This window comes from Equus asinus, chromosome 26 (assembly GCF_041296235.1).
Source record: "Equus asinus isolate D_3611 breed Donkey chromosome 26, EquAss-T2T_v2, whole genome shotgun sequence".
Classification (NCBI taxonomy): domain Eukaryota; kingdom Metazoa; phylum Chordata; class Mammalia; order Perissodactyla; family Equidae; genus Equus; species Equus asinus.
Window position 1 is genome coordinate 24,424,367 of NC_091815.1, and position 16,668 is coordinate 24,441,034.

Genomic DNA, 16,668 nt, shown 5'->3' on the forward strand with positions numbered 1-16,668 from the left:
CGCTGGGCTCCCAATTGACTGCACCCACTGGGGGCCGGAGGCTCAGCCTCCTGATGCCCAGAGCAGATGGAGAAGTGAGAAGAGTGGACCCAGAAGGGCAATGGAAGACATCCACATGCACCATTTTTGAGTCTTCCCTTCTAACGGGATCATTTAATAACTAATCCCCTCTGAGTGGTCACTGATGTTATTTCCAGCGTTGTGTTACAGCTATGGTTCTCAAGACCAGGGCAGAGGCAGAGAAATGTTTCCATCCTCTTATAACAATGTATATCCTGGAGCTGAAGTTGTTAGTTTGAATGAAGTCCAATGTTTTCCTCTCATGGGTTGTGCTTTCTACGTATCTACAAAGCCATCACAAAGCACAAAGTCCGCTAGGCTTTCTCGTGTGCTATATTCTAGGAGGTTTATAGTTTTGCACTTTACTTTTAGGTATATCATAAATTTGAGTTAATTTTTGTGAAACACATAAGGTCTGTGTCTAGACTCATCTTTTTGCCTCTGAATGTCCAGTTGTTTCAACACCATTTGCTTAAAAGACTATCCTTTCTCCATCGAATTGCCTTTTCTCCTCTTGAATTTCTGTTGACTATATTTGTGGGGGTCTGTTCCTGGGCTCTTTGCTCTCTTCCATTCATTTGTCTATCCTTCCACCAGCACCACACCGTCTGGATTACTGTAACTTTGTAGTAAGCCTTGAGGCCAGGCAGTATCAGTCCTCCAGCTTTGTTCCTCTTCATTTATATTGTGTTGGCTGTTCTGGGTCTTTTGAATCTCCACGTGGACTCTCACTGGGTCAATATGCCCATATGGGTTGGGATCTTGATTTGATTGTGGGGAATCTATAGATTAAGTTGAGGAGAACAGTGTTGAGTCTTCTTATCCATGAACATGGGATAGCTCCATTTTTAGAGCTACTTTGATTTCTTTCATCAGAGTTCTGGAGTTTTCTTCACGTAGGTCTCGTTCATCTTGTTAGATTTGTAGCTAAGTATTTCATTTTGGGGGGTGCTAATGGAAACGGTGTTTTTAATTTCAAATTCAAATTATTCATTGCTGTTATGCAAGAAAGCAATTGGCTTTTGTTCATTAATCTTGTATGGTACAACCTTGCTGTAATCACTTATTGGTTCAGAAATGTGTCTTTAAATGTGTAATATTAAATACACAGGACTATGAAGAAAACGGATTATATTGAAATGTCAAAGATGTCAAGATGACAAATGACAAAATGTCAAGATAACTTTATTAAGACACAAACAGTTTTGCGATAAGTAATATATATGCCTCTTTATTAATGCATTGTCACAGGATGTAGCAATAGGTCTAATAGCTACTATTGAGGTAATAATGACAGTAAATGATATTTCAAGATATGTGCCACATCTGTAACGTGCGACAAAAACATCTGAGGCTTCTTTTAGTACAAAGTCATAGGTTCCGGTAATAGTACTGTGGTTTGTTGCTTATATTCATGATGAAAGAAATGCTCTGCTTCAATTAGAGTTTGGTGAAGATAAAAATGCACCTTTTTCCCAGGCAAGTTCACCTTCCCCTGAACTCTGCTGTGGAGGTGGTCCATGGACCCCAGTTTAAGCTAGATCTGCAGCAGTTAAATGAATGAAGTGGATCTGTATGTACTGAAGTGGAAAATTCTTCAAGTCATATTATAGAGAGAAACAAGGAAATTGCTGGACGTACCCATGGTGTGACACTACTTGCTTTAGAAGTACTCATACCTGCAAAAGCAATTCAATGGAGAAAAACAGCTTTTGCAACAAACAGTGCCGGACCATGTCCACAGCCGTAGGCCAAACAATGAAAGTGGGTGTGAACTGCACACCTCAGATAAAAATTACATTTAAATGGATCACGGACTTAAACGCAAAATATAAACCTGTAAAGCCTTTAGAAAAACTTATGAAAAGATTTTTGGGACCCAGCGCTCGAGCTGTTCCTAGTTTTCGGCTATTACTAATAATGCTGAGAATATTTGCGTTCAGATTAGGGGTAGACATGAGTTTTCATCGTTCTGGAATGAATGTCCCGGAAGCAGCTGCTGGGCTGACTAGCAGTGCGTGTTCAGTTTTGTAAGAAAAAGTGATTGAGGAAAAATATGTCTGTAATTCCAATTTTCAATAGCAAACTAACAGTACTTTTATAATAAATATTTAATAACACCAACGAAGCCAGAGAGAGTTTATCAAAGTCTCAGGTGAGGCAAAACCAGAGAGGACAGAAGGGGGGCTATTCAGGAAGACAAAGAAAAAGTCAGGAAGAGACAGACAGGAAGGCGATGAGGCGAGAGAGTGGTGATAGATGTCCAGGTGACCCCCCCGAGGGCCCCCGCGGCCTGGGACCCCTGCCACACTCCGAGCTGCCATGAGAAGGGAATGGTGTGTCTCTGTTTATTCCTACAGTGCAAGGAAAGACCAACAGAGGTTTAGACGAGAAACATACGTCCAGAGCACAGACAAGCAGTTGGCTCAGAAGAGAGAGCTGGGGCTGAGCTATGGCTGGCGCTGTCCCACAGGCGGGTAAAGTCCTCACCCGCCGGCGTCTCCCGGGCCGGTGGCCAGCGCTGACGTTCCGAAAGCTTGACCGGGACGGGGGAGCCCGGCTGCGCCCCTCTTCTCGGTCGAGCCCATAAAGGCACCCTGAAGGGTGCGGGCGCCGCTGTCGGAGACGGACACCACTCGGCGCACCGCCCAGGGCCCGGGGAAGGCAGGCGCTGCTGCAGCACGAGGCTCCGGGGCACCGGGGGCGCAGCGCAGTGGGAGGGAGGGCGGGCGGCAGAGGTGAGGCCGGGAGGGCGGCCCATGCGGACTCGGCCGCGCGGTGCTCAGCGCCAGCGCTGCCTCTGAGCGTCAGTCCCTCTGGGAGTCTGTCCAGAGGCGCGGGCTGGGGCTCGGGGCGGCTCCTGGCCTCGCTGACGTCCTTCGCCTCCTGCAGGAGCAGCGATGGCGCGGAGGGGCGCGGCCGCGGGGCTGTGGGTCCTGGGGACGGTGGGCGTGGCGGCGGCCCGGCGCTGCCTCCTGTCGCATTACCGCTCGCTGGATCCCAGGGCGCTGGCGGCGGCCAAGGCGCTGAGGGACCGCTATGTGACTGATGCCCAGACCCCTCCGGCCCCCACCTTGCGGACCCTGGGCCCGCTCCGTGTGGAGACGCGGTCCAAAGCCCGAGGAGCCCTTGTTTCCTGGCGTTCAGCAGGCGCGGGTGGTATCACTGGGTCCAGATTCTGACCACGAGATCTTCCGGGCCGCCCCCTCTAAGCACATAGGCGGCCTTAGTGCTGGTCTCCAAAGGCCGTCTCCTCCAGGCGGGCTCGGCTCCACGTCCGGGCGCAGGGATGGCTGCCTGTCGGCCTGGTTGAGGCTTTCGAAGAGCTCCGTGGTTCAGTCCACAGCACGAACCAGCGTCCCGGCCAGCCGCCTTCCACGTCTAGGGATCCCTGACGTCCCAGCGCTTCAGGGGCCCTGGGAGGGGGCACGGCCTCACCCCGGCCCTTGTCCCGCAGGAGGAAGAAACGCTGAGCTGGAGGCCGCGCAACTGCTCCTTCTGGCCCCGGAGGGACCGTCCCCGGCAGTCGGTGAGCCTGCTCCCGGGCGAGAGGGGTGGAGGCGGGCGGCCCGGGGCGCGGCGCTCTCTCCCGGCCCGGTCCCCTCAGTCCTGCGTGCGCCTCCGCCTCGTGGCCCGGGGCCTCGCGGATGCCCAGGCCGTGCTGAGCAGTCTGCGGAGCCCCGAGCTGCTCCCCGGCCTCGGCGGGCCCCTGGAGCTGCTGGCGGCCACGGGCCGGGACGTGGCGGCCTGCGTGAGTGTGGCGGCGCCCCGGGCCTCCCCTCCCGCCTCCAACTGCGCCTTCGGCCTCGGAGCCGCACGCGCGCTGTGCCATCAGCCCCACCGAGTCACAACCGTCCCGACCCGCTTCGCGTCCCTCGGTGTCCACACATCCGAGCCTGATCTGCGCTGGGAGCGTCCCGGGCGGGGGCAGAGGGGACACTCGGGTCTCCGCCTCTTCATGCGCCTCCTGATCCCCCCCTCCCAGCGCGAGGTGGTCCAGCCAGGCTCCTGGAGGAAATCCCTGTGGCCCCCCGGGAGGCGACCCCAGAAGCGGAGAGCCGTGAGTGGAGCAGGCGCGGAGGCCAGAGGTGGGGAGGCTGCAGGGGGAGCTGGGAGGCTGAGACGGGCTGGGAGGCGAGGCCGGAGCGGGGACCTGGACCGGCTTTCTGGGAAGAAGCCACCGCCGTCTTCCACCTGCTGCGCCCGCTCACGGGGCCGTGCGTCTGACGCGCCGCGGCTCCGCGGGCCCGAGCTCTGCGGGCGGGGCTGCGGGCGCGGCCCTTGTGGCCCCGCGGGAGCAGCGGTGTCAGCCCGTGGGCGCTGGGGCCCCGGGGGCCTCTCTGCTGCCCCGGCCCGACCTCCCTCTGCCTGCGCGGGTGCCAGAGGCGCGGGGACGTTTCCCCGGGAGCAGGACGAGCTCCAGGATGCAGCGGTGTTTCCGTGGGGTGTGTTGCCCTAAGACCTTCCAGGGGCCGGATCTGGCAGGAAGACACTGGAGACGGGGTCTGCCTTGGTCGCTGACCCCCACATCCCTGGACCAGCGTCCACCTTGGTGGCTACCAGAACCCCAGGACGCCCTCTCCCCTGACAGACCCCGCCCCTGATTTGACCCTTCGCTGTGGCTTAGAGATTCTGTGACTCCTGGATCTTCCCGCTGGGGAGGCCTCCTCCCAGAGCCATTTGGTAGTGAAGGGGCCCAAGGTCCTGAAATTACTGTAGTTTTTGGGGACTCTGATTCTGACGGGTTTTTTTGTGTGTATGTGTGTTTGTGAACTGTATTTACTCTTGTCTCCTGCTAAGTTATTGCCCATATTAAACATGATTGCATTTGCACCCGTCGTTCCCTGTGATCATTTAGAGGTTCTTTCTTCAGTAAGAAATGCTGAGCCAGGGGCTGGCCCCGTGGCCGAGTGGTTAAGTTCGCGCGCTCCGCTGCAGGCGGCCCAGTGTTTCGTTAGTTCGAATCCTGGGCGCGGACATGGCACTGCTCATCAAACCACGCTGAGGCAGCGTCCCACATGCCACAACTAGAAGAACCCACAACGAAGAATACACAACTATGTACTGGGGGGCTTTGGGGAGAAAAAAGGAAAAAATAAAATCTTTAAAAAAAAAAAAAAGAAAAGAAATGCTGAGCCAGAAAAATCAGGTGACTTGAAGTTCAGGAACCCTGCCACTTAATCATGGTGGAACTGGGCCAGTCACTTCTCTCTGAGCCTCAGTTTCTCATGTGTCCAGTGGCATTGTGGCACGTCCCTTCCAATGAGTGATGCACAACAAAACGGTGTCTGTAAAGCTTCCAGCTGAGCTCACAGGAGAGTCTTCACAAATGGTCTCCAGAAATAGCCACACATGCAAATACACAAATTATTGTCCTTGTTCCATTTGTGCAGAGCTGTGGGCTGGGAACCTTGGTCGCTAACTGTGCGCCTCCCTCCCAAGGTCACAAAGCCAGCCAGGGTCAGAGCCAGGTCTGAGCCCAGCGCCATCAGCTCCAGGGTCCCTGCTCTCCAGCACCCCACTGAACATTCTAGGAGAAATCAGCGTGAAGGTCAGGAATTCTGAGACAACGCGCCAGTGTTGAGAAGTCTCTGCTGATGCGATGTCACCTGCCCCGAGTTCAGGCCCCTGCAATTGACAGAAACTGACCTGCGGGCCCTGAGTGCCTCTGGTCCGTCCCTGCTCTTGGATCTGAAGCAGTTTTGTGTATCAGCACTCAAAGATTTTCCCAACCGAGCACTTCTGTCACCCTGTCCCTGAAACTAGGAATGAGGCAAAGAAGAGGTCAGGGTGGCAGTCAGGTGTCAAAAAGACGTCGGCACCTTCTTTCCAAGACACTCATCACCTCCGGGTCCAGGAGATCGAGCTACACAGAGGCTGGAGGCTGCAGTGGTTCCTGTCTAATGTCAGACAAAACTCGATTAAAATCCTGACCTCGCCACTCATTTGCTGTGTGACCTTGGGCAGGTCTCTTAATCTCTCTGAGTCCCTGCAGTTGACTCTGTATTTAAAATGTAGGCAAAGCACCCTATACCCTTGGTGTAGTGGCGGGTATTCAGTACCACATTGTGGCAAGGCCTCTGTGACATAAATATGCTTGAGAAAAGGGGTGGAGTTTCTGTTTTCCATTTCCACTCACTGTTCCTTTTCCTTTTGCCTAAAAGGCTCCCCCCTGGCATGGTCACATGGCTCCCTCCCTCACCTCCCTTAGGGCTCCCATGTCATTTTCTCCCCCCACCGCCACTGCCATCTGGTTTGCTGCCAGCTCCCTCCTGCCCCTGCTCCCACCCCTGCCTTCTTGCTCTTTCATTTCCCGTTACTTGGCGTCACACACACCGCAGACCCCACTTCCCCCTCTGCTTTCTGTGACTCCTGTCTGCCGAAAGGCTCCGTGCAGGATTGTTTTCTGGTTTGTTCCAATGCTCTGTTCCCAGCACCTTGCACAGCACCTGACACAAAGTGGGGGCTGAATGAATACGTGTGGAGTGAGTGAAGGCCTTGGGCACAACCAGCCGCTTCCCCCGAAGTCCTTGGCCGCCCCCTGGTTCCTTAGCAGAGCCTCCTGTCCCCGGGCCTTCTGTGCCCGGACAATTAAAGAGGACGCTGTTGCCACGGCCCCTCCTTCCCCATTCGATCTTTCTCGGTCCCAGGTGGGGACAGGCGGGGAGGAGCCCTCTACTCTCTGAGTGTGGACATTTTCCCTTCCTTCTCTCTCTCCCACCCCAGCAGCCTTCCCCCTAGGCACCCCCCCCAAGCAGCCTCCCTCTTGGAAGGTGAGGTTCTTCAAGGCATCACTTCCTGGGGGGCCTTTTCCCTCCCTCCCCGCACTGGGGCACCCTGCAGAAGGGCGAGTCCCTCTGTCCCTCCCCACCCCAGTTCTGGATCCAGCCCCGTCAGGGCCCTGTGACCTCCTCTGGGCTGCAGCTGCCCTGGCCCTGAGGCCGCCTTCCCGCAGGTGAGCACTGAATGCCAATCATTTTCTCTTTCACCCCAGGGCTCACCTGGCTCCTGGCCCGCCCTGCTCTGGGCTTTCCTCGCCTGGTGCCCTTAGTGGCGGGTAGGAAACTCAGGCTCTGTTTTCACTTTTCCTACATCAGCCCGGATTGCCCCTCTGTCCAGGCTAAAAGCTGCAGCATGGAGCTCAGGCAGCAGCTGCATCCCACCCGCACCTGGAAGTTCAGACACAGACAGAGCGGCGGGCTGAGATCCAGAGGAGGAGACTGAGGCCAGAGACGCCAAACAAGACTGAGCGAGGGACCCCAGTGACAGCCTCAGAGTGGACACTCGGAGCCCCACCTGCTGACGGAGACCACAGACCAGGAATGAAGCTGGGTGAGTCCCCGTGTCTCTGTCCAAGACCCTCCCCTCCCCAGAGCCCCATCCTCAGCCCCTGATCTCGCTGTCCATCCCCTCATCTTTCCATCCTTGCGTGACACAGACGTGGCCGGGGTCTGCATGCTGGTGCTGGTGCTGATGACCGCAGTGCTGACTGGGACAGGAGCAGGTCCTGTTCCCAGGCACCACAGGGTCCTCCCAGGTGCAAGGGGCTGCCACATAGCCCAGTACAAGTCTCTGTCCCCAGGAGAGCGGCTGGCCTTCAAGAATGCCACGGATGCCTTCGTGAGTCTCCCCACTGCCCCGCCTGCTGTGGGCTAACCTCCACCCCTCCCTCTGCGGGTATCCCTGCTACACTCGGCTGCAGGTAGACCCCCACGCTTCCCTCCCTGGGCTAACCTCCACCCCTCCTGCTGCGGGCCATCTCCAGCCCTTCCTGCAGTGGGTGACTCCTGTCCTCCTGACCTGGAGCTGCCCCCACCATCTTTTCCAAAGCTAAGGCCCCTTCCTCCGCTGTCAGCCATCCTCCTTCACACTGCCTGGTCCAGCCTCCAACCCTCCCGCTGGGGGCTGACCTCCGCCCTTTCCCTCTAGGAAGAGTCCTTCTGGCTGAAGAACCACACCTGCCGCTCCCGCCCCTTCCCCAGGACCTGGGACCTGAGGCAGCTGCAGGTGAGTGGGGGGAGTCAGGCCCCCGGCCCTCACCCGGCCCCCTTGGCTGGCTCCTCAGGCGGCCCCTTCAGCTTCTCCTGCTCTCCTTCTCACTGTCCCTGACCCCTTGCCCGCCCCCCGCCAGTCCCCCGGACCTCTTGCCCTCACCTGACCACCGTGCCTCTGCCCTCCCACCTGTCCCCTGTCTTTCACCTTCACTGTCCCCTCCTCGGTCCTGCTCACCTGTTCTCTCACGTGCGGCCCTCACCTGTCTTCTCTCCCCATCCTCAGGTGTGGGAGCGCCCCGTGGCCCTGGAGGCTGAGCTGGCCTTGACTCTGCGGGTGCTGGCTAACTCGTCCCTGGGGGACGTCCTGGACCGGCCCCTTGGCACACTGAGCCACATCCACTCTGAACTACAGGCCTGTGTGAGTGCCCTGGGGAGCCGGGCCATGTGTGTGGGCTCTGACCCCCCATCTGTCCCCCTCCGGCCCCAGCCCTGCCTCACTCACCTCCCTCCTCTGCCTGCAGGTGGCTGCTCAGCCCACAGAGGGTCCCAGACCCCGGGGCCGCCTCCACCAGTGGCTGCACCGGCTCCACAAGGCCCCAAAGAAGGTGAGCGCCCAGGGAGAGACCAGTGTCTGGGGCAACTGGGAGCCAAGGTGATGGGCGGCCACTGACCCTGCGCTTCCTCCCCACAGGAGCCCTGGGGCTGCCTCGAAGCCTCCGTCATGTTCAACCTCTTCCGTCTCCTCACCAAGGACTTGACGTGTGTGGCCAGTGGACACCTGTGTGTCTGACCCCTGACACCCGCCGGCAACCTGTCCCATCCCCTTAGACATGATTTATGCATCAGCCACCTTTCTTAATTTATTGCCACCCAACCACTATTTATGTATTTATGTATTTATGATGAGTTTGTGAATTCTCAAACTCACGCCCCGTCAAATGTTTATATTTCCACTTTTTATAAAACTTGTGCCAATAAACAATGAGGAAAGGATGCTCTCTGTGGTGAGGGACCATGTGAGTGTTTGTGTGGGTTAATTTTCTTTTGCTGCCGTAACCAGTGATCACAAACCGAGCATCTCAGAACCAGACGCATTTCTGGCCTCACGTTCTGCAGCTCGGAGCCCCGGGGGCCCCTGAGTTTCTCTGGGATGAGGGTCTCACGGCTGAAGTCCAAGTGCGGCCCCTGGACTCCCCCCCGCCGTGGCTCTGGAGAGAGTCCGCTCCAGCCTCCTTCAAGTCGTTGGCGGACTCTGTCCCTCGGGGTGGAAGGCTGAGGCCCCCGTTTCCTCGCTGGCGGTGAGGCTCCATCCTCGGCTCCTGGTGGCCTCTGTCTGGTCCTTGAGCATGGGACCCTCCGTCTCAGAGCCGGCAACGGTGTCTCCAATCGTTCTCACGCGTGGAATCCCTCTGCCGTCTCCTTCCGCCACGTTTCTCTTCCACATCCAGCCCGAGAAAGTTCCCTGCTTTTAAGGACTCGCGTGTTCAGAGGGGGCCTCCCCGGGTAATTCAGGATAATCTCCCTATTTTAAAGTCTATAAATCCTAATGAATCTGCCAAGTCCCTTGGGCACGCAACAAGATGCTCACAGGCCCCGGGGGTTGGGGTGGGCATTTTGGGGGGGCCGTTGTTCAGTCTACCGCAGTGTGTGTGTGGTTGTGCGCGTGTGAGGGGTCCCTCTGAGGGTGGGAGTGGGATACTCAGAGCGCATTCTGGTTAAGTCAAGAAATATGTACTGAAAATGCCTTAATAATTAGAACATGTATCGTCGTCCACACTGAGCCATCTAGAACGGCAGGGACTGTTCCAGCTGTGCCGTCCAGTGTGGTCCACAGGCCGAACGTAGCTATGAGCACTTGGCATGGAGCTAGGACAAGCTGAGCTGCGCTCCAAGTGTAAAATATACTCCACAATTGGGAGAATTTTTATTAAAGAAAATTTTTTTCAGATGCTGTCTGCCACATTACTCTACTATCCCTAACCAGAGACACTGGTTTTCTCTTTGTTATCAACATGTGGAGAGACCTTGAGACGGTGTAAATACCCATGACTTCTTAACATTGACCATTCGTTTGAGCTGCCACTGATGCTGTTTGCCTGACTGTTAATATTATGTCACTGACCGAGTAGCGCTTCTCTAATTTCATCATCTTGCTGCATTTGTCTGTTGACATTCGACTCTCCGGAAGAGCTTTTCTCCCCTCCCTCACGTGTGTATCCACCAACTGATACATATCAACATGGACTCTTGAATTCTCATTTTACTCAATGCATTATAATTCTTTGCTATCATTTATGTGATGCTCAAGTCATCCCAGATTAGGCCCGGGGGAACCCTTTCAAGCGGGCTCCCTTGTCCTCTTGACGTATCCCCATCATTCTTGGAGCACTTCCTTGATTTCTGGAGTAAGATTTCCAGGCTCATCTTGTAAGCTTCTGGATCCATTTCTGTAACCAACCATTTCCCCAAGAAGCTCTGTTCCTTTCATTGGAGAACAGTGTTTAGAAACCAAGCTCTGGGAGCTGGGTGGGCCGACGTCTGCAAGGTTACCACTGCTTCTATGCCCTCTCAGTGGACAGGGCTGGGAAATAGATGGAAGTATGTACAGCATTTTTATTTACTGTAAAAAAAGAGTAAAATCTAGCTAATACTTTTTCTATGGATTATATGTTAAAATGAGATTTTGGATATATTGGGTCAAATAAAGCATATTTAAAATTAATTTCCTTTATTTATTTTTCCTTCCTAAGTAGTCTACAAAGCAGGAGCGACAGAGACTCCAGCTACTTGTCTCTGTCTCTGTCCTCCCTTCTTCCTTGACTCAGAGAACCCTCGAACTGAGCGTGGATTGGAGAGTGCTCTACCAAAGGGAACATTTTCCAGCCTTCCCGGGACCTGTGGCACTAAGTTCTGGCCAAGGTGTATGAGGAAAAGTGATCTGAGCCCCCTAGATTATTCTTTTAAAGGAAATGGCCATGCCCACCTCGTCTCATTTCTCCATTCTTTTTTCTTTCTTTTTTTGAGGAAGATTAGCCCTAGGTTAATATCTGCTGCCAATACCCCTCTTTTTCCTGAGGAAGACTGGCCCTGAGCTAACATCCGTGCCCATCTTTCTGTACTTTATATGTGGGACGCCTACCACAGCATGGCGTGCCAAGCGGTGCCATGTCCGCACCGGGGATCCGAACCGGTGAACCTCGGGCCGCCAAAGCAGAACGTGCACACTTAACTGCTGCGCCACCAGGCAGCCCCACATGTCTCCATTCTTGTTGAATGACAAAAACAGGAACGGTCATCTTATACAGCCTTCAATTTTCCAGGATGATTTCAGTGCATATAGAAGTCTGTGCTGATGGCTTTCTTTTTTCTCTCAGGGCACTAAAGATTCAAGGGTAATTTATAGAGAGACTCCGGGCTTCTCCCTCTGGGGTCCCTCCATAATGGGATTTCTCCTCTCCATTTCCCATTGCTCTGGCATCCCCAAACTCTGGCGTCTGACACGTCTAGTCAATAGCTGGTTTTCTCCTGGAGTTCCAGCTGTTCCTTGGCACGTGGATGAGGAAAAGCCATGCATCCTAGAGCTTATCCCAGAGGAAAAGCCACATAACCGTAGATCTCACACAGTGTGTTCCGTGTTTTGAAAGGCTGAACCCACTCCAGTCTCTGCCTGCTTCTGGCTGCTCTCCAGTGCCTTCAAATAGTTGTTTTTTCAAAAAACGATCGTGTCTGGATTTGGAAACTGTTGTCCGTGGGGAACTTGGTCTGTCCCTCTCCCCTGTGCCCTCCTGTCTCCCAGTCCTGTTCTCCCTCAGGTGAGTGATTCTCACTTGGGGTCCCCCGTGGTTGCAGTCAGATGTCAGCTGGGACTCGATTGATCTGGAAGCTGGGCTGGGCTGGAGTTCACTCACATGGCTGCCTGTCGGCTGCAAAGTCAGCGGGGGTTGTTGACCAGGGCACCCACAAGTGGCTTCTCCAGGCGACCCGGACTTTCCACAGCACTGCGGTCCCTACGAGGCTGCACTTCTTCCCTGGGGACTGGCTGCCCTCTGAGCAGGGTTTCAGGGGAGGAAGTGGAAGCTGAAGGCTGGTTAAGGGCCACACCCAGAAGTGGTGCTGTGTTCTATTGGTCCGAGCAGTCTCAGGCTCTGCCCGAGTTCTAGGGGATGGTGGAAAATAAGCTCACTCTGGGTGGAGGGGCAATGTCCCATCGCAGAAGAGCATGTGGGAGGGAGGAATTGTGGGGATCACGGCCGGAAAGTACAATATGGCCACAATAGACACATCTGTTCCCTCCAAACAACACCCTGCGTGTGCACGATGCTGCGTGAGCGAAGGTGTCTGCCTGGGTCCCCGGCTGCGCGTGCCCAGGGGAGTCCCTGAATCCTGACGCCTCCAGAGGCTTTGTCCAACCCCAGGGCTGGGGACAGGGGACCAATGAGTGTCACTCTCCGTGGTCCTGACTGTGCTGCCCCAGCATGATATCTGCCTTCCCAGAGACACGCAGCGGAACGGATCAAATCTGCTCACACGCACACACACAAACATCTTTGTTTGCATTGTCGATTGACAAAATATACACGAAATTTGATAACGTGGTACATGATAACAAAACAAGGGGAACCATCCTGTTTGATAACAATGGCAAAACGTCAGTGAACGATCTCAGTGGATCTGGTCATATTCCATGTGCTGGCCAAGGGTAACTCCTTGAATTCACACAATGACCTTGTGATGAAGGTGCTATCATCAGCACACATTTTAAGGCCAGGAGAACTGAGGAACAGAGAGGTAAACGATCTGCCCACTGTCACACAGCTAATAAGTTAGGATTTGAAATAAAATTATTCTTGGCTTCAGAACCATCCTCTTAACCACCATGATATGTGAACTCTAAAGGCAAACAGACAGCAAAAATATGTGTGAAAGGTAAGATTTTTGATAACTGTGCATTTGGGTCTTGTCCCAGTAAAACAGACCCAGGAGTAGCCAGGCAGCTGGGGTGACGGGAACCAACGCCTGTTCCCTGTTCTTCCGCACTATTGCTCAGCAGGTCCCCGTGGTTCCTCCCCAGCCTTGGACGTTGCCGACTCCTGTCCACTCTCTCCCTGGAGCTGTGAGGGAGGGTGGAGGGGGTGACGGTGGAGTCAGGGGAGTGGAAGAGAGAGAGGCCATATCGAAACAAAAAGACTTTAATCTTAAAAAACACTTTCAAAAGTAACCCAATACTCACAGGTTTTCTTTGTTCTTCCCTGCTCTCTTGATGAAAAATGGGCAAAAGAAATAAAGCCGTCCCTTCTGTGTTTAATTTACACTGCTCATGTAGTAATGATAGTTTTAGCAAATTTCCTGCAGTTTGAGACTTTTCTGCTTTAGGATTTTCGTGGTTTAATGGGCAGGGTGGCCGTGCGCTCACCCCATCAAGTTCCTGAGATCTCATCGTCCCTCCCAGCCACTTCCAGGCTGCTGGTAATGCAGAAGAGAGAAAGAGGGGAGGATCCTGGAGAAGGGAAATGGGGCGAGAGGCCTCAGGGAGGTGAACGGGGTTTGCCGTAAAGCTGCTCCTACATGGGGCTCCTGGAGACGGACTGTGAGATGGGAACTTCCGAGCAGAAGGTCAGGTGGGGAGGGGTCTTGGGAGACAGACCCTGGGGCAGTGTGGGAGGCAGGATGGGGTAGAGCGAGAAGCTAGCCCACGAGACAGTGGGAACAAGGCCTCGCCTCACCCTGCAGGGAGCTCTGGAGCCGGGGGCCTTCGGAATTGTCCCAAACTGACGCAAGGGGTTCGGCCTTTGTGTCTCCACGCGGGTCTGTTCCTGGCTGTGGGCTTCGCTGGATCGAAGCATAGACGTGGGAGAGGCGGCTCCCCATGGGTGAGGGAATTCCCTTGGAGGGACGAGGCTGTGTGCTCTCAGCGGCTCGGATCCCACAGTCTCCACTACAGTCCACCCCTTGCATCAGCCTGATCACTGGTCCACACACTCAGTCCGTCCCAGCTTCTCCAGGACTCTGGGTGGTCTGATCTTCAGAGGAACTTACAGAAGGAGGACTAGGAGGATGAGCGACACCCCCCGTCTGCGGCTGGTCGCAGGGAGGCACCTGGTGCTCGTTATTCCCTGCTCCACCACACCTTCCAGATTCCCTTCTCCCTCGCCCGGTACTTCTACCGGTTCAGGTGGCTGATGGGATGGAACGACCAGACCCTGATCCCTGAGTGGCCTGAGGCCCTCGTCACAGGGACCTTCCCAGGCTACGGCTGCTGTTTACTTCTTCATTTCGGTTTCACTCAATCTGGTCAACAGAGTAACGGAAGCCGGCCCCGTGGACGCCCTGGGTGCTGACCACGTTCCTCCTGCCCACTCTGTGCAGCAGGAGCCCACCTCCTCCTGACGCCGGGTCAGTCACCCTGTCAAGATGTCGGCTCCTCCTCCTGTTTGTTGGCCTCCTGGCAGCAGAGCAGTGACTGGGTGACCATCAGAGCTTAAGGTTCAGTGGATTCTCGCTGTGCTCCCGGTGGAAAGGACCCTTCTCTGGGGACCAGGGCTCTGATTCTGCAGAGCCTAAACTTTTTCCGGTAGGAAGCACCAATGTCTAAGGTGGGTCAGTGGGAAGGGTGGTAAGCAATGCCGTCTTGGCATCAGCCCTGCTTCCCAGACTCCTTCTTCCACCTATTGGGCCCAGCACCATACAGTGATGGTGACGTAGGGCGGACGCTGCTCACCCAGTAATGCCCCCGCTCCTTGCAGCGTTCCAGTTCCGAGCATGGCCTACGCTGCATCTTTAAGAGGCCGTTTCACGGCTCTGTTAGGGAGAAGCTTCTGGGCGGGGGGGACTGCAGTGGGACCCGTGGATCCCATGGTTGTGGCCATGCTGCACTTCCTTTGCCGTAAGTCCCGTGAGCCATGGCAATAGCACGCAACATCCTCTGTTGGTGGATCAGAGTCTGAAACCCCTCAGCTAGTTCTGGCCGAGGCCTTGAGGGCAGGAAAGGCACACCCATGGCTGGGTTATCCCAGCCGAGAAAACCACAGCCCGTCCAGGGTGGAAGGGATCAGTGTAGTCAACGTGCCACCAAGCAGCAGGCTGGTCTCCTCAGGGCTGGAGCTTCTGGCTGGCCAGCTTGACACTCAGCAGTGGCAGCAGCTAGATCAGTTATCACGAAGGGGAGCTCATGCTGTTGGGCCCCATGCGTGGCCTTCATCCTGACACTATGGCTGCTCCATTGGGGTGCCCAGGGTGTCAGAGCTGGGGAGGCTGATGACAGAGCTTGAGGCCAGCTGGGCAGGTCATTATTTCTCCTTGGTTGATTAATGGCACTTCAGTAGTCAATACTTTCTGCTAATCATTGACGTGCAAAAAACTCTTCATGCTGTGTGTCCACCTCATATGTCCGTTCCTATACCTCTGTCCCAATGTCCTCATCTGTGATCATCTCATCGTTTTCAGGCTAATTCCAGGCAGCTGACAAGCATCGGGCTGATTGTCACTGCTCATAAGTTCATGGACAGTGACTCGGGCTACTGCTCTTCCCACATGGTGGGTCATCTGCTCTGTGCCCTGGAGCTCTGCCCACTGGGGAGGTTCCCTCTCAGCACCACCTTTCAGGGCCAGCATTGAACTGGGCTGTAGTGAAACAAAAGTCTGTTTTCTTCTTGTCCCCACCTCCTGAGCCAACCCATGGAGTAAGCTTAGCCTCTTTCGTTCAACATCAGCCAGTCATCAAGGACCCAGGCCATGTGGCCATGGGGATGAACAGAGGAATGGGCACTGATGCAACAGTGACGGATGACATGGAATTTGGGCCACCTGTTCAGGAAGCTGACTTGTCCTCTGGTCCTGCCTGTGCCCAATCCTAGAGGCGCCACTTCCATCTTCCAAGGAACAGTTGCCTGGCTCACCTGACCTTACGACTCGGGGGGTCAGACAGCTCCTAGTTGGTGACCCGATGTCTCGCGGCCTGTGCTTTCTCTCTGGCACGACCCAGCAGCCCGCCAGGCTCGGCTTTATAAACGGTGGATGCTTTGCTGCGATGCGCTGTCCTGCCTCCAGAATCCTAGTGGGCCGTGTGTGATTCTCCTCTTGAGGTTCGTGTAAACTCCACACGGGCTCCTTCCTTTCCCCAGATGCCTCCAGTTCCACAGGGTCTGTTAGATCACATGTTTCGAGGGGCAGAGCTCACACCACAGCCTGGATCTGCGGCAGAGTTCTCTTCCACATCCCATTCAAGGGAACACCTTTCCATGTTTATGGCGTGGAGCGTTATTCCCAAGAGTGGAATGTGCTGTCTGCTGAACCCAAAGACGCCTACAAGCCTGTGCCTTTCTCTTTGTGGTGGGAGGTGTGAGCTGCAATAAGTTTATTAGAGGGGTGCCCTGACACATCCCAGACTACTGGACCCCCCAAAACGTCGCTCATGTGGAGGCTCCTAAACCTTTGATGAGTGTCTCTCCCACCTCTGGAGCATGTCTTCCAATGCTCTTGTCACTTCTTCCTCATGCGCTCTGATCAACATGGTGCCACTGAAGAGTCAGCCAATGTAAAGACTGAGGAAGGTCCAGATGGGCCGGGTCCCGACAGCTGACGTCATGACAGAGGGCAGGACTGGAACATACCCCTG

The 16,668-nt window shown here is 55.0% G+C and overlaps 2 protein-coding genes across 2 annotated transcripts; both read left to right on the plus strand.

The window, feature by feature from the left end:
• The first annotated feature begins 2,920 nt into the window (after positions 1 to 2,920).
• LOC123281260 (uncharacterized) lies at positions 2,921 to 4,850 on the plus strand. Its single transcript, XM_044760040.2, has 2 exons — positions 2,921 to 3,101; positions 3,518 to 4,850. The coding sequence occupies exons 1-2, from the start codon at positions 2,961 to 2,963 to the stop codon at positions 4,517 to 4,519; spliced, it is 1,143 nt and encodes a 380-aa protein (XP_044615975.1). The 5' UTR covers positions 2,921 to 2,960; the 3' UTR covers positions 4,520 to 4,850.
• Positions 4,851 to 7,382: 2,532 nt separating this feature from the next.
• Positions 7,383 to 8,844, plus strand: LOC106843265 (interferon lambda-3-like). The gene is made up of 6 exons (XM_014860213.3): positions 7,383 to 7,392; positions 7,499 to 7,680; positions 7,990 to 8,067; positions 8,338 to 8,472; positions 8,576 to 8,659; positions 8,746 to 8,844. The coding sequence occupies exons 1-6, from the start codon at positions 7,383 to 7,385 to the stop codon at positions 8,842 to 8,844; spliced, it is 588 nt and encodes a 195-aa protein (XP_014715699.2).
• Positions 8,845 to 16,668: the final 7,824 nt, after the last annotated feature.

Coding starts and splice junctions, on each gene's coding strand:
- LOC123281260 (XM_044760040.2), top strand. CDS start 2,961: ATGGCGCGGAGGGGCGCGGCCGCGGGGCTGTGGGTCCTGGGGACGGTG. Junction 3,102..3,517: donor AGGCGCTGAGGGACCGCTAT/GTGACTGATGCC, acceptor CTTGTCCCGCAG/GAGGAAGAAACGCTGAGCTG.
- LOC106843265 (XM_014860213.3), top strand. Junction 7,681..7,989: donor AGAATGCCACGGATGCCTTC/GTGAGTCTCCCC, acceptor CTTTCCCTCTAG/GAAGAGTCCTTCTGGCTGAA. Junction 8,660..8,745: donor TCCACAAGGCCCCAAAGAAG/GTGAGCGCCCAG, acceptor TCCTCCCCACAG/GAGCCCTGGGGCTGCCTCGA.